At 42.7% G+C, this 14137-nt stretch overlaps 2 protein-coding genes across 2 annotated transcripts; one reads left to right on the forward strand and one right to left on the reverse strand.

Annotated features, from left to right (window-relative positions):
* The first annotated feature begins 2340 nt into the window (after window positions 1-2340).
* Window positions 2341-6274, forward strand: mmadhca (metabolism of cobalamin associated Da). The gene is made up of 8 exons (XM_076724078.1): window positions 2341-2407; window positions 2905-2951; window positions 3099-3240; window positions 3447-3664; window positions 3865-3970; window positions 4081-4199; window positions 4295-4381; window positions 4583-6274. The coding sequence occupies exons 2-8, from the start codon at window positions 2940-2942 to the stop codon at window positions 4799-4801; spliced, it is 903 nt and encodes a 300-aa protein (XP_076580193.1). The 5' UTR covers window positions 2341-2407; window positions 2905-2939; the 3' UTR covers window positions 4802-6274.
* An 88-nt stretch (window positions 6275-6362) lies between these two features.
* LOC143316241 (ly6/PLAUR domain-containing protein 6-like) lies at window positions 6363-13821 on the reverse strand. Its single transcript, XM_076724079.1, has 5 exons — window positions 13773-13821; window positions 8664-8830; window positions 7084-7182; window positions 6808-6938; window positions 6363-6733 (listed from the first exon to the last, which is right to left on the reverse strand). Exons 2-5 carry the CDS (start codon window positions 8782-8784, stop codon window positions 6566-6568), a joined length of 519 nt encoding a protein of 172 aa, XP_076580194.1. The 5' UTR covers window positions 8785-8830; window positions 13773-13821; the 3' UTR covers window positions 6363-6565.
* Between the last annotated feature and the right edge of the window lie 316 nt (window positions 13822-14137).

Raw genomic sequence — 14137 nt, forward strand, 5'->3', positions numbered from 1 at the left:
TGCACTCAGGAATTCCACTCGCAAAACCAGTTACTGCCGTCGAGGGAAAAGTGTTTAGGAAACAATTCAAGCCTGATATTGGCCCACGATTTTACTCTGGCGAATGGCTGAGTCCATGCTGATGTGGTAAAGGTTCATCACTGACCACAGCCACAGATAAAAGACTGAAAAATTAATGGTAAATTGTATCAATAGTTTTCACATTTGGGTTTTTTTTTTCACAGCTGAAATAAATAAGCTACAGTGTGCTAATTAGGGAGCTTTGGAAGTGCCCGAGGCTAGCTGTTTCCCCCTGCTGCCGTACTTTCTGCTAAGCTAAGCTAATCGCCTTCTGGCTTCATATTTACAGTGCAGATATGCAAAGCGGTATCAGTCTCCTCATCTAACTCTCAGCAGCAAAGTGAGTTTTTCTCAAAGGATCAAACTATTCCTTCAAAGAGCTGCAAAATCCTGAAGGTATTTCAATCGTTATCTTCGTTTAAAGACTGTTTCAGAGGCTTTTCAAGATTAGCACGCTGTTGCTAAATGTTTCAGGCAAAGAAATGGTCAAATAATGAATAATAGCACAAAATAACCTCTAATTGCGAAGATCAGTTGAAGCCACATGACAGCTTTAAAATATGCTTTTATGACGATCAGTGGGCCGAGTGAAAATTCATCTATTTTGACAATCATTTAAATCATTTCTCATGCCAATACGTATGCCAGCATTTCTTGTTTCCAGCTTTTCATCATTGTGAATGAAACAGCTTTGAAAATGGACTGCTGGTTGGACAAAACAAGCAGTTTGAACACGTCACCTTGGCCTCTGGGAACATATGATTCAGAGTTTTACTAATTCCCAATATTTAATTGATAAACCAATTTATTTTAAACACAGTGGGTCAATTAATCAACAAAAAAAAGTAAATTATTAGGATTCAATTTTAATGTCTGCGTATTATCTCACTACAAAACAGAGAGTACTGAACTTCCACCAGAGTTGGCTTGTCTTGATTCAGCCTTTTGTTCAGTGGCGCTCTTCACCTCGAAACAACAACACTGCGGAGAGAGCCTGGGGTGAAGAATTCATTTAGTAGCTGCTTTTGGATGCTGGTGCATATCAGTGTGTGTGTGTGTGTGTGTAAGTGTGTGTGCAACCTACAGGGGCTCTATCTAGGGTGGATGCTGTGTTGCTGTTACAAATGATCCTGTGGGAGCCTCACTGACAGCCAAGTTCTGTGTGGTTCTACATGCCTCATCACCACACACACACATACAAACACACACACACATCACATTGCTGCAGCTGCCCTCGGTGACTGAAGCATGTTGGTCCCAGGGTAAAGTCCCACTGCATATCCTGTCAGCTCAGAGAAAGTGTCAATCAGCTTGTCCAAGTCAGCTAAAGAGATGTGTCTACGTTAGCAAAATGCACTTTACTAGATGTCCTTGTCCTTCCCGACTTCTGACAGCAAACAACACTCCTCTTGCTAGGACAATTCCTCTATTCTCGTTTTTAAACTTTATTGATCAAGGGAGGGGGTTTTGCTGAGTATGTGTACCATTTCTCCACAGTGCTCCACCTGGGAACTGCCCAGTACAAACACACGCAGCCTTTGATTCTGGACATTATTTCGAGGTTAGCCAAGGTAAAGCTCAATAGAGTTAAAGGAGTTTGGGGAACTTTAGTGAAAGTGCTATTAATGCACTTTCCCTGTCCTGAATGTCGTAATTTACACGGGGGGGGGGGGGGGGGTCCTGTCCACTGAAGCTGATCACATGGCATTGAGAGCATTGGGTGTTGATACTGTATATATTGACACTCCACCTAAGAGTTCAGGCCTGTGCCATCATCCGCCCAATGAAAAACTGAGTGATCAGCTGCCACCTGACATTAATAGACTGTTTTTTCTAACACCTCTTAAAACTAATATGCCATTTTTGGAGTATTTCCTGTCTAAGCTAAGACAAGGCACCATTGTCATCATGTTGGAACCCCTAAAATATCAATAAAAGTCATAATACCAACAAGCATGCTCCCTCAAGGCCACATTGCAGGGCAGATAGGAGCAGTGGTACTGTTAAAATCAGATCACTGGTCCTATTAACTGTTAATTTGCTGCCATCTTGTGGTAAGACATGGGAAAGCAGTCTAGAATATCTGACGTGCAGCGCTGGCTCAAAGGACAAAACGTGTGTTGTATCATGAAATTAATATTGTCTCAATACAACACAACTTAAGGACGATAGTGTAGAAGCTCTAATCAAACCCCCCATCATCGCTAACATCATATAATATATGATGTTATGATGCATATTATGCATAAAAATATTGATCTACTGATACGCAAACAGCGCATGACTGTTTTTTTCTGCGTCACTTCCTGTTTAGAGAGAGCGTAGCAGCGGACGTGCAACTTTGCAAGTAAGGACAATTTGTACAATTTACAATTGAATCCCATTAGCAGATCCATATTTATCACGTTTTTAGAAAGAGTACTAAGACGTTCATGGCCCACGCTGCCATGTATTTTGTGCAAGGTGATCTCAAGTTCAGAGATAAACTGCTGTCTTAAAGGGAAAGTGTCAATAAGAAATCAGCTGACTGGACTAGCAAGCAACGTGCTAACGATAGCAGCGAGCTAGTTGCCTGTTTTCTTGATGTTGTAACATTTTGTGACGGTTCATATTTGGTACAAATTTACCGCTGTTACTGCTGCTGTTCAAGTTATTTCTGAAGCGTTTGAAGACTTGACCTTGCTGCTTTGCCTCCCCGTGAACCGTACACGCCATCATTGCATCATGTCAGCTATGCTAACAAACTGTGGCTAGTACACTTAAAGTTAGCTTAAATGTGTAATTTCAGAAATACAGTTCGGCATGTCCACCGTTGCACCAATTGTTGTTGTTTTTATCCAACAGGTGAAAGTTAATAGCCCAGACGGAGACGAAGCACAATGTCCAGCAGTGTAAGTGACATAACAACTTTCCCGTGGTCACGTGAGCTCACCCCTGCTTGTTATATGAAGAGAAGTGGCAGCCAGGCTTCATTTAAATATAATTATGTGCTTCATAGCTTTGGCTGGCTGTTAACAGATGGCTTTGTTCTTTTGCAGGTGCTGTGTGGTCGAGGCAGGCGTATCCTCTCTCAGACAGCAGGATATCAAGCATTAGCTGCTATCCGTGTCAGCAGAATCAGAACCTTCTCTGCTGCAAGCTCAGATGAGCCTTACATACCTGTATCACCCACAGAGTCAGGTCAGTCAAGTGGTAAATGTCAGCGTAGTCTTCAGTGGAGATCTGAAGGGAGCTGATGAGTTACGTTTTAGTTTGTTGTTTCTTGGTGCTTTGCTCCAGTCTGTTGCTTTCGAAAACACGTAAAGACAGGACGGTGTGTCGCACATGGCGACAGATGGGGTTGCGGATGCAGATGTGCTCAAATATCTCTGTCACGTCCCCTCCAGGCCCCAGGACTGTGTGGCCTGATGAGAGCATGGGACCATTCGGACCTCAGGACCAGCGCTTTCAGTTGCCGGGTAACGTTGGGTTTGACTGCCACCTGGAGGGCATGGAGGACCAAAAGAAGACTCCAGTCCACAGGACGGTGCCTGATGTACTGACAGTCCCGAGCAGCGCAGAGAGACAGCAGTTCATACTGGCCCAGTTCGTCAATGAGTTCCACGTAGGTTTTTGAATTATTTGCATCAGACCTGTAGTTACCATTCAAGACACTCAGCTCAGGGTATATTTATTGTTATTTATTTCGGAATTATTCAAGAATAATTTGCCAAGAAAATCACATTATCTGCCAGAAGAAATGATTGAAGGCCTCAGAGCTGCTTTGTCAACATGTATGTGTGTGTGTGTGTGTTTGTTCATCAGGGAAAACTGGGTCCTATATCCACCAGAGTCCACAAAGCTGAGCAGTACTTTACACAGACGGGCACAGACTGCTCCGTAAGTTCCTGCCCTGAGCTGTTAAAGAAAGGTAAGTGAAGTTCATTTGGCGTTGACTCTCTGAAACCAAGTCATCTCAGAAAGCTGTATCATCTGTTTGTCGTCATCAGTAACGAAGGTGTGTGTTTGTGTGCGTGGCAGATCTGGAGCTGTTGTTCCCCTCAGCGCCCACCGCTTCCATCACAGTTGTGACGGTCACACAGAGCAGCAGTCGGGGCGAGGAGGCAACAGAGCTGGACAGAGACCAGCTGCTCCACAGAGTGAGTCCTGTCACTTTATCGGTGTTTTTGTTTGTGACGTGTATCCGTGACGTGGCGTTGAAGCAGCTGCTGACTGTGTTTCCTCCTCACCGCAGTTCGTGAGCGGTGCGAAGGAAATGTGCTTCTCTCTGTGGACCGCAGGCTACTGGGCAGACTTCATTGACCCGACAACAGGAACAGCTGTGAGTTCTTTGTGTGGTAACGATTTCTTGTGCGAGAAATGCGTGAATAGTGAATACCAAGCAATTTAAGCCTTGTGTTCGCTCATTTCCACTGAAGGAACCTGAAACCCAGGTCTTGTTTCAGCGTGGCTTCCAGTGTGTTTTGCAAAGCAGATTCACTGATTTCACTTACAGCACCATCACCATATGTTCCCCCTACAGTTCTTCTCGTCTCCATCGAGTCAGACCACACTACGCACAGAGGAGGAGCTTAGTCACATGGGCTTCCACATCGAAGCGTCGGGCTCCTGCACAGTCATTCGCCACATCCTGAGAGGAACGCCTTTGTTTGTGGGGACTGTTTTCACCAACGCACCTGCTCACAGCGCCGCTGTCGCAAGACTACAAGGACTTTCAAACGTAGTCGATGATGAGGAATAGTTTATTTATGTGTGGTAGTGTTGGTACATGGTTGTATCAGTGAAAGGTTGTGCAGAGTTCGTCTTACTGTAACAAGGACTCGGCTGAGACTCTAATGCGGACCTGTTGAGTACAGTGGGAGGGACTACAAATGTAATTTTGACTAAAAATAGAATATTTTCACTTTGAAAATGTCCACATTTTAGCGGATGACGTCATCTTTGTTTTATGATATTGAAAGCATGGATATGAAATGGAAACCCTCCGAATGGTCTCATGAAGCTGCCCATAGCTCAGGTCAAAGATCCCAATTCCAACAACACTTTGAGATTTTGGTTGATGATGTCAGATGAGAAATTGTAGTGTTTTTTTGTGTTGCATAGGATGCAAAGAAATGTGGATACTATTTCAGTTGAAGTGCAACAGACCCACTGAACTAATTTACCACCGGGGCCAAAATATTGACAGTTTGAGATGACAGCTAGGTTCCTCGAAAGGCTCAGTCGTTCACAAGCCAGGATGGAGCGAGGTTCACCGCTTTGTGAACACACGATTGGATAAAGGGTATTACTATGTGCACTCATGAACACTTTGTAAAACTGTTGAATTAAACAGTTTGTTTGAAATGATTGTATTCTGAATCTTCTGGTGGAAGTTGTTTCTGTAATTGCGGCTGCTTTTTGAGGGAGTTTAGTAAGGTTTCATTTTCATAGCACAGTTACATAAAGTCTCTTGCATGTCAGGTGGGGTGGACCGCACCACTCATGCACCAGCGCCACTTGTAGTTTGACCACATTGGCTGGTAGCATCTGTTTTAACAGTGATGAAAGTGTGGAAACTGGAAGCGTTGTCGAGGCCTGATGTCGAACAAATTAACAGTCGAAACAATGCAGGAACACACACAGAAATATGTTCGGAGTGCAGGATTGGAGGGCTCCCATCACACCAACCTCATAACTGCTTTCACATGATCAGCACTCACATGAATGCTGATCGACTCCCTCTGCCTTTATTTGAAAATAAGAGCACACTCTTTGAGGATAACTTCATCCAGGATTAACAAATCAATTACATCAAGCTGCATTCAAAGAAGCCAGTGAGATGGATGAGAATGAAAGGGATTATTTCAGCCTGATAACAGTTTACCTGAATTAGTTTAGCCACATATGAGGAACAGCAACTTTACATTATGTTGTCTTTTAGGGTAACTAGCTGCTGTTTGTCGCGCCACGTAGCATCCAGCCATGGACAGATCAGGAGACAATGTCCCCCTGGGCACAGACAGAAAGACCCCCAGACTGAAGGAGACACTGAACAACTACTAGTTACGTCATCAACTGGTCAGTCTCATCATCGCACACCGTGAAGCAAAATGTGACTTTTTTTTTACACAAATTTATTACGTCCAACAAACAAGATGACAATGGATTTCACAAGCAACGTCCAAAAAAAAAAAAAAAACACAGTTAAACAGTAACAGCCTCACATTAATACTGACAGTTTAAATAAATTACCAGAAAATGGAAATATTGTCTGACAGGAAGCAGAAAACCTAATTAAAATGGAATATGGAGCAGTAGTGACAAGTTTGCACTTATTTTTTTTTTCCCAAGCCTGAACTTACATTTCACTCAACTCTCTGGACGGTTTCTGAAGCCTCTTTATGCAGCCAGTCTAATCAATGTGAGCAGGAGGCAATAAACGCAAATCCCAGGTGTGATGCTCCATGAACCAGCTAAACAACACTGCGACCTTAGGAAATGCACTTGGCGTGGAGTTTCCCTCTCAAACATGTCCAGCTGTGAAGATGATGATGACGGCGTAGCTCAGAGATGCGGGAAGAAGCCTTCTGCTCGAGCTGACCAGAGGAGAAGTCGAGGAGAAGACGGCGCTGCTCTCGTTTCTCGGCACCGACACGTTACAGATGTTCCCCTCGCAGCAGGACGAGCACACCTGACGGATGAGATTTAAAGAATGAGCATCAGGTCGTGGACGCCGATGCACTTTAATCCAGAGGCTCCACTTACCTGATAGCCGTTATCAGTGACATGAGCACAGCCAGTAAACAGGCAGTCCTCCAGAGTCACACAGCGCTTGGTCACAGACACACTGTCTCCACGGTCATCCATCATGTGGAGGGTGTAACAGTATCTGGCATCTGGAAGAGATGACACGCCTTCATTTCTGGATTATTTTACTGCCTTCACACCACACTGTCTTTCATATTTTAGAAAGACTGTAAAGTTTTATGCCCCAAAATTCCATCTGAGCTCATTTGAGCAAATGGGAACAAGCTGATGTACCTTTTGGACAGTAAACATCTGGTGCCCAGCGATTACACTCATAGTTGTCGGCAGCGTCTTGACAGGTGAAGCACTTGAAGCCACCAGGATGAGGTGTAGCTGTGGAGGACAGACAGACACACTTAAGCACTCTGAGTTAGTGATGTGTGCTGGGGCAGCAGCATCTCGACTGCTGTCAGCTTTTCCTGGGACACCCCCTCGACCCAGTGGAGGTGGTGGGTTCTCCCGATGGAGAACGTGTCCCACCCAGTGCAGCACAGCCCTGGGCAGCTCCTCCAGTGACAGGCTGCTTCAGCCACAGTGTGTGAAGGACACTGCAGGCCCTTTCTTCCTGCTGCTGCCAGACGTTACAACACTGCTCCCAGTCGACCACACACAACAAAACTGACAAATTAACTCACGTGCAATATCAATATTTCTCTTTTATCTATTATATAGTTTACTTATCTATCATATCTTACTTTTTTTTTACTGATGCTTCTGACTGTTACACTATCACCTTTGCTGACGTTACACTGTAAATTCCCCCGCTGTGGGATGAATAAAAGATTATCTCCTTTTATCTTCAATGAACCTTGGAGCACTTCTGAAATGAGGATTCATTAATTATTTATGTGTTGACATGTGCAGCAAAACATACCATAAACTCACTAGAAACTGCACATCCGAAACATGTGCGTGTGCCAGTATTTTAGCATGGAGTCAACATGGAAGCTGGGACAGCAGTTTTCACGATGATCGAATAAATATACCAATTTAACAGTCGTTGCTTTTATCGACTTGGAAGTCAAATTTACCACACTTGTCACCATTCTTGTGGCCATTTTTCTGGCAGCAACCCACTCTGTCCCCCTCTGTACCTCCATCTGCTACCAGAGGACCACCGACTGCTGTGTCCTAGCCCCATGCTATTACCCAGGGCAGAGGGTCTGGCTGTCCATCTGCGATCACCCTCTAAGGATGGAGTATCACAAGTTGGTGCCTCAGTTTGTGAGGCCCTTTTCCATCTCCTAAGTGCTCAACCCAGCAGCAGTGTGACGATGTGGACCCACCTCATCTTCCATGTCGCCTGGGTCAAGCCTGTCATGGCTTGTAGTCCAAGTGTAGCTGCTGTATGTTGTTTGCAAATGAGAGTGGAGAAACTTGGCTGTGAAGCAGCTGGTGTTGCTCTGCCACACTATTGTTTTCTTTGTTCTTCATTAATGCAATTACTGATTCGGCATGAAAAGCATTAAATCTGAAGCCTGCTGGCGTGATGCTCAGACTGTCCCCTGTTTACCATTCTCATGACCCGCGGAACAGATGTTGTCAAGTTCTTCCATAAAAGATCTTTTTTCCAGACAGAATCAAGGAGTTATTTGGCTTTTCCCTTGGCAAGAATCACATCTGTACTAGAAATCAGCCCATGTTTCAGCTGGGACAGCTGTGAGTCTCAGGATCAGCCAGTTTCCAATCAGGACAAATCCTGTTACTCACCAGACAGACACACACTCAGACACACTCGATGACTTTCAGGGTCCATGTATCTTTTGTTTACACTGAAAACACACATGAATCAAACAGCGATATCATGTTCCTACTTGAGGGATGCAGCAGGATGATGTCCATCATGGTGAAGTCCCGTGACTGGACACTTTTCAGCCAATCAGCAACGCTGGTCATGAGCAGGACCCAGGCCAGTGTTGGCCAGGCTTCCATCATTGGCCCGAAGTACTTACATGCACTTTTCTGCTTGGGCAGGAGAGCTCTGTGGGAGAGAGGGGACCACAAACAGCAGGAATACAGCACAGGAATTGAAATACATCTATTAGAAATGTACGTTAAAACTGAATGAACCAGTCAAATAACAGAACATATAGAATATTCATCACAAGCCACATACAGTCAGTTCACTTAACAGTTTAAGCTGATGCAGATCTTTCTCAGAGCCTACTTTTTTCTGCACCTCAATAAATGTAAAGAAACAATAAATAATAAAATTGAAAAGATGTGTGTGTGTGTGTCAGTTCTTCTAGTATAAAATCCAATCATGGAAGGAATGAATCTATAAAAGTGATCAGCTGTGTGTGCCGCTCCTGCTGTGAGGTTGCTTCATTATTTAAATGTTAAGAGGAACCACAGCGGCCTACTGTAAGCTTTAACTCAAAGCATCCATCCCTGGATCTGAATAATTATGACATTAGATGATGACAAAGGACTGGAAGACATTCATTTTACTTTCTGACATAAACATGACTTATGATTCATCTACAAGCCCCTTTTGCCCTCTGGGAATTTAGCCGTGAGTTGTGCTTGCCAAATGTTTTTTCTTTTCTTTTTTCTGTCATGCAATGGGCCATTCATTGGTAAAGCCAAGTCAGCATTTGTATTGTCTTTTACTCTGACTCTTTTATACTGGAGATTGCAACAGCAGGTCTGCTCAGGAAGGAAACATCCCCCTCTCCACCTTCTTTACTTCCAAATCAGTTCCTTGGTTAAAAAGATTCACTGCCCCATTAATAAAGTGCCCACTGTTGGCCCTGTAGAGAAGGAGCTTAAGATCACAATCTTGACTGTGGAGGCACATATGCAGGTCTATGCAGCCCGTGCTGACACTTCTCTCCACAGAAATGTCCATTTCAGGAGTGTCACATCACAAAAGTATAGTCATTTTGTTGCAATTCATCCTGAAAGGAACATAAATGTCTGTACTAACACATACTGTAGACAATAACTCTCCAACGTGAACGTCTGTCCAGAGCCGAAAGGAAATCCCACAGCTTCGTTTCAACACCAGCAGATCAAATAAACTTTAAGAGGGCGCACTCCTGTTCGTAAAAATGTAAGTTCTTTGTCACTATGTGAGTTTAATTCATATAGTCTTTCACTATTGAGAGAAACCTGAGTGCCTTTGGTTTACAAAGATTTCAAGCAGTGTTTGCAAGACAGAAGTGTGTCATGAAATGAACATTTTTTTCTATGGGCTTTGATATGTGTTTCAACTTTTTTTCAATATTATTAACGGGCCTCTATTGCACATACAAAATACATGTTATATTATATGGTTCAGGACAAAGTGTTGATATTTACAGGATTTTTGCAATTTCACTGACAACAGTTCCTTTGTAATTTAAGTTTTGTCCCCATGAGGACATCTCATACTATTCAGTTGAGTATTCACTTACAGTCCAGCCAGAACACTCTCCAGCAAATGCTCTTCTTAGATTCACCGAGATGTCAATCAATGGATTAAATACCAGATGACCTGGTTTTGCCCCAGAACTGAGATCAGTAGATTTGTGCAAGATCAGCCATGAGTTCAGATGCCTCTGACTCTATTTTGCCTTTTATCCTGCAGGCATTGTGGTAACTGTGTGGTTGTAAATGCTTGTTTTCTTTGCGTTATGCATGCCCCAATAAGACTGATCAATGGGTTTGCTGCAGATAGAATAACCGTAGTGCACTGTACTATTTACAGCATTCTTTGAATCTGACTATCAAAGGCCCTGATTATTATGTTTAAAGTAAAAAAAAATAATTAAACCAAACTGAAGATGGAGGCAATGCATGACAAAGTTTACTCTACACTCTACAATATTTAAGAGCAAAATCACTTTAAATGCTCTGTGTGGACAGCTCTGTGAATATTGTATGAGACTATAATGAACACTGTGTATTTACAAGAAGACAACACAACAGAATCCCGAGCTGGAACGATTAGTCAAATAAACTATTAATACGCTATTTCATTTTTTAAGCCAGGATCCCAAATTTTTCAGATTTGCCACTTTCTATGATAATAAAAGGAATATCTTTGGGTACTGTCTTGTTTCTGCAAAACAAAACATTTCAATATTTTAATTTGTCACTATTGTCTGACATTTTATACAGCAAATAATTCAATTATTAAGAAAATAAACATTAATTGTTGAATTAGTTGCAGCCCTAAGTGCACCACATTTAGCTCAGCACCTGAGGTATAATGTATAAATGCTTTATTCCATCATTGAAAGCTAAAGGAAGTTCCATCTGGAAGTTCAATCAGCTCTAACTTTTTAAAGTTAGCTTGCACCACAGACGCTGAGTTCTGGAAACGCAGACTAATTACATGACGGAGCCTAAGTTGAAGTGATTCAGAGAGGCCTTTCAATCCATGGGCTTGCATTCATCAGAGCACTCATGCTACAGTATAGCTCATAATGATATGCAGCACACTGAAAGGAAAACTTGAGATTGGCTCTCCAACTTTGAGCTGTCTGATGGACGCCGAGAGGTAAAATTTGGTCTGAGTCTAAGGGGTAGGAGAGCAGGGATTAGATACAATGGCTCCCTGTTACAACTGGAGAGGGATGGAGAGGGTTTATATCACTCAGAGTTCAATCAGCACCAACCGACTCCTTTGGGTTCCAGTTAAAAGGCCACGCAGGGCTGAAAGAATCTGAAGGAGAGCAGGTTTTAAATCTTTCTGTCTCCCCTGACAACTGGGGATCAAGTTTGCAGATTGGGAGTGTAGAAGTTGATGAGCTGTGCAGTTTCTCAGCGATATTATTTGTAATATACTGCTTGACACATCCACAGAGACATTACTGTTGCAGCACTGGCCAAGAAGATGTTCTCTACTGTAAATTCGGGCATGGTGGTGATGCAGCGCTGTGGACAAAAGTGTCATGTTTTGTTCTCTTTTATCCAGAAAATAAGTTAAAAACCAAAACAAAACAAGGATTAAGTTTAAAATACTGTTTGACTCATGACCCTGCCCGCGACCTCTTCATACCAGAGATAAGTTACGTTTATCTGCTGAGTCCGACGCAACAAATCAGCCAACAGAAGTTAAGGAATAAGCTGTGTCTTCCACACATATATTTCTTTTAGAAAATTAACAACATGGCTCAACGAAACAAAGTTATTTCCAAGAGAAGACCGTGAAAATAATATGCAGACAAACTAACTGCTTCTCACCTTCTGTCTGCAGGCAGTGCTATGCTGCCTTCAAGCGCTGTCAGAGATGTTAGATTTATGACTGAAACACACGTGAAAGACCCAAAACGTTGTAAATTTTACTGGGAAAGTCATTTTTATCCAAAACCACAATGCAACTGACATATTTTCTTCCTGTATGATATATTGCAGGAACATTTGGGGCATACATTAATTAGGTGCATGCCTTGTGTGCATGTTGTCTCACTCACTCTGTTTCTGCAGAAACTTCTGCTTGCTTATAATTCTTTAGGTAAACCATTCAAACGTGCAGAAAGACATGTTTACAACTTAGAAAGCCAGCTCAGTGTTTGTTCAAACCCACCCTTTCAAACTTGAATGCATCACATGCTGTACACGCTGTAAAACAACACTGGGAGAGAATCTGCATGATTAGACCCTATTAACAAAGCCAGTGTTGAAAAATCACGACAGTAATCATAATGTGATCAAGGCTGCTGTAAACAAAACGCTAAATTCGAGCTACCTGTTCCCTTAGATGAAGGATAATTGCTCCATGTTGGTCATGTGTGTCTCTATTAAGATTCAGGCCACCAGGGTGGCCTTTGAAGTTCAGCCGATATCCAGCAGCTCAGTTCTATCGACCAGACACATATGGCAGGGGCTTAACTTCTGTCATACCACTGCTAATGTTTTTTGGTCGGGGATACATGACTGCACCACAGAAATTACACTGTGGCTGAATTCTTTGTGTCTTAAGCTGTTTAACACTTCACTGATGACCGATACACCAAAGCACAGCGAATCATAACTTGAATTTTTAATCAGACGTATAGTTAAAGTGTTTACCAGCAGAGTTCAGCTTCCCACTATTCAAACAAATACATACTCTGCTTCCCAAGCACTCACATCTGGGTTTACTGAGTCATTAGACGACTGTGACATTTTCATGGGGTCCTTGCTGAGCTGGAATCTCATAAAATGTGTTACATCTTGTTTAACTGGGTTGAAACGGGTCACAAACCAGTGGCTCTTCATGAACATGTCCTGCATTTACTGTAGTAAAGAATTACGCCCAAAGGTCAATAATTATTTTTGGTAACATGCAGCCAAACTCTAATTTTGTATAACTGACTTCATTATAACAACTTCAAACCAGTCTGACAGTAAAATAGAGTACAAGTACAAGTTTCAAGTTACTTAACAGCGGTACTTAAATAAATGTGCTAGGTTACATTCCATCACAGCACAATGCACCACATCATGAATAGTCTGTCACACACACACTCATGGACACCATAACATGAATGGAAATGTGTAACTCCACACACATGCAGACAAATGTGTAGATACAGCAGGGCTTTATTTGAGTGACATTAATCATGTCAGAAATACACTCTGGTGTCAGCCTGCATGTGATTAAAGATATCTGCTCAAGCTGCGCTTCCAGTCTCAGCCCCTTCACCTTAATTAAAACCACTTTAATAATTAAAACGCCTATTTATGGATCTACTCCAGCACTATAAACACTTACTCTGATGTAACAAGCTCGAAGGGTGTAAACGACTGAAAGCCTCTACTGTCTCCAGAATGTTACAGTATTGATCTGCATTTAAGGTGTTCTCATTTGATCCACGACGATCATAACCAATGTTAAAATAAGCGCTGCTCCGGCTTAATTACACTGGATGCATGAGATTTACAGACGCACTGAAACTTTAACTTGAACAGTCTTATACAAGTAGTCTAGCACACCTTATTTTACAACTTACCAGCTTTATTCCCTGGACTTGCAGCCTGACTGTCCGCTGATGAACATCTGACAGGACCGCGCTCCTCCGTGTAAATGAGGGAGGAGGGGGCTGCGACGTCACTGTTGCGTCACTCCTCCCATCAGCAGCACCGCACCTGGTCCCATAATAAAATATACTTTTATTTTCTGCAAACTTTGTGGATCCCAGGAAGTGACATTATCGTCATAGTGCATTAATGGATTGCAACGAAGTACATTTACTCAAGTGAAGTACTTTTAGTGATTGTACATCACACTGTTCATCTGAACATCTTATCTTTACTGGCAATCAGCCATCACAGGGTCACAATTTGCTTCTACGTCACACAACATCGAGGGTCATGT

The sequence above is a fragment of the Chaetodon auriga genome, chromosome 23, assembly GCF_051107435.1.
Source record: "Chaetodon auriga isolate fChaAug3 chromosome 23, fChaAug3.hap1, whole genome shotgun sequence".
In the NCBI taxonomy this organism is placed as follows: Eukaryota; Metazoa; Chordata; class Actinopteri; order Chaetodontiformes; family Chaetodontidae; genus Chaetodon; species Chaetodon auriga.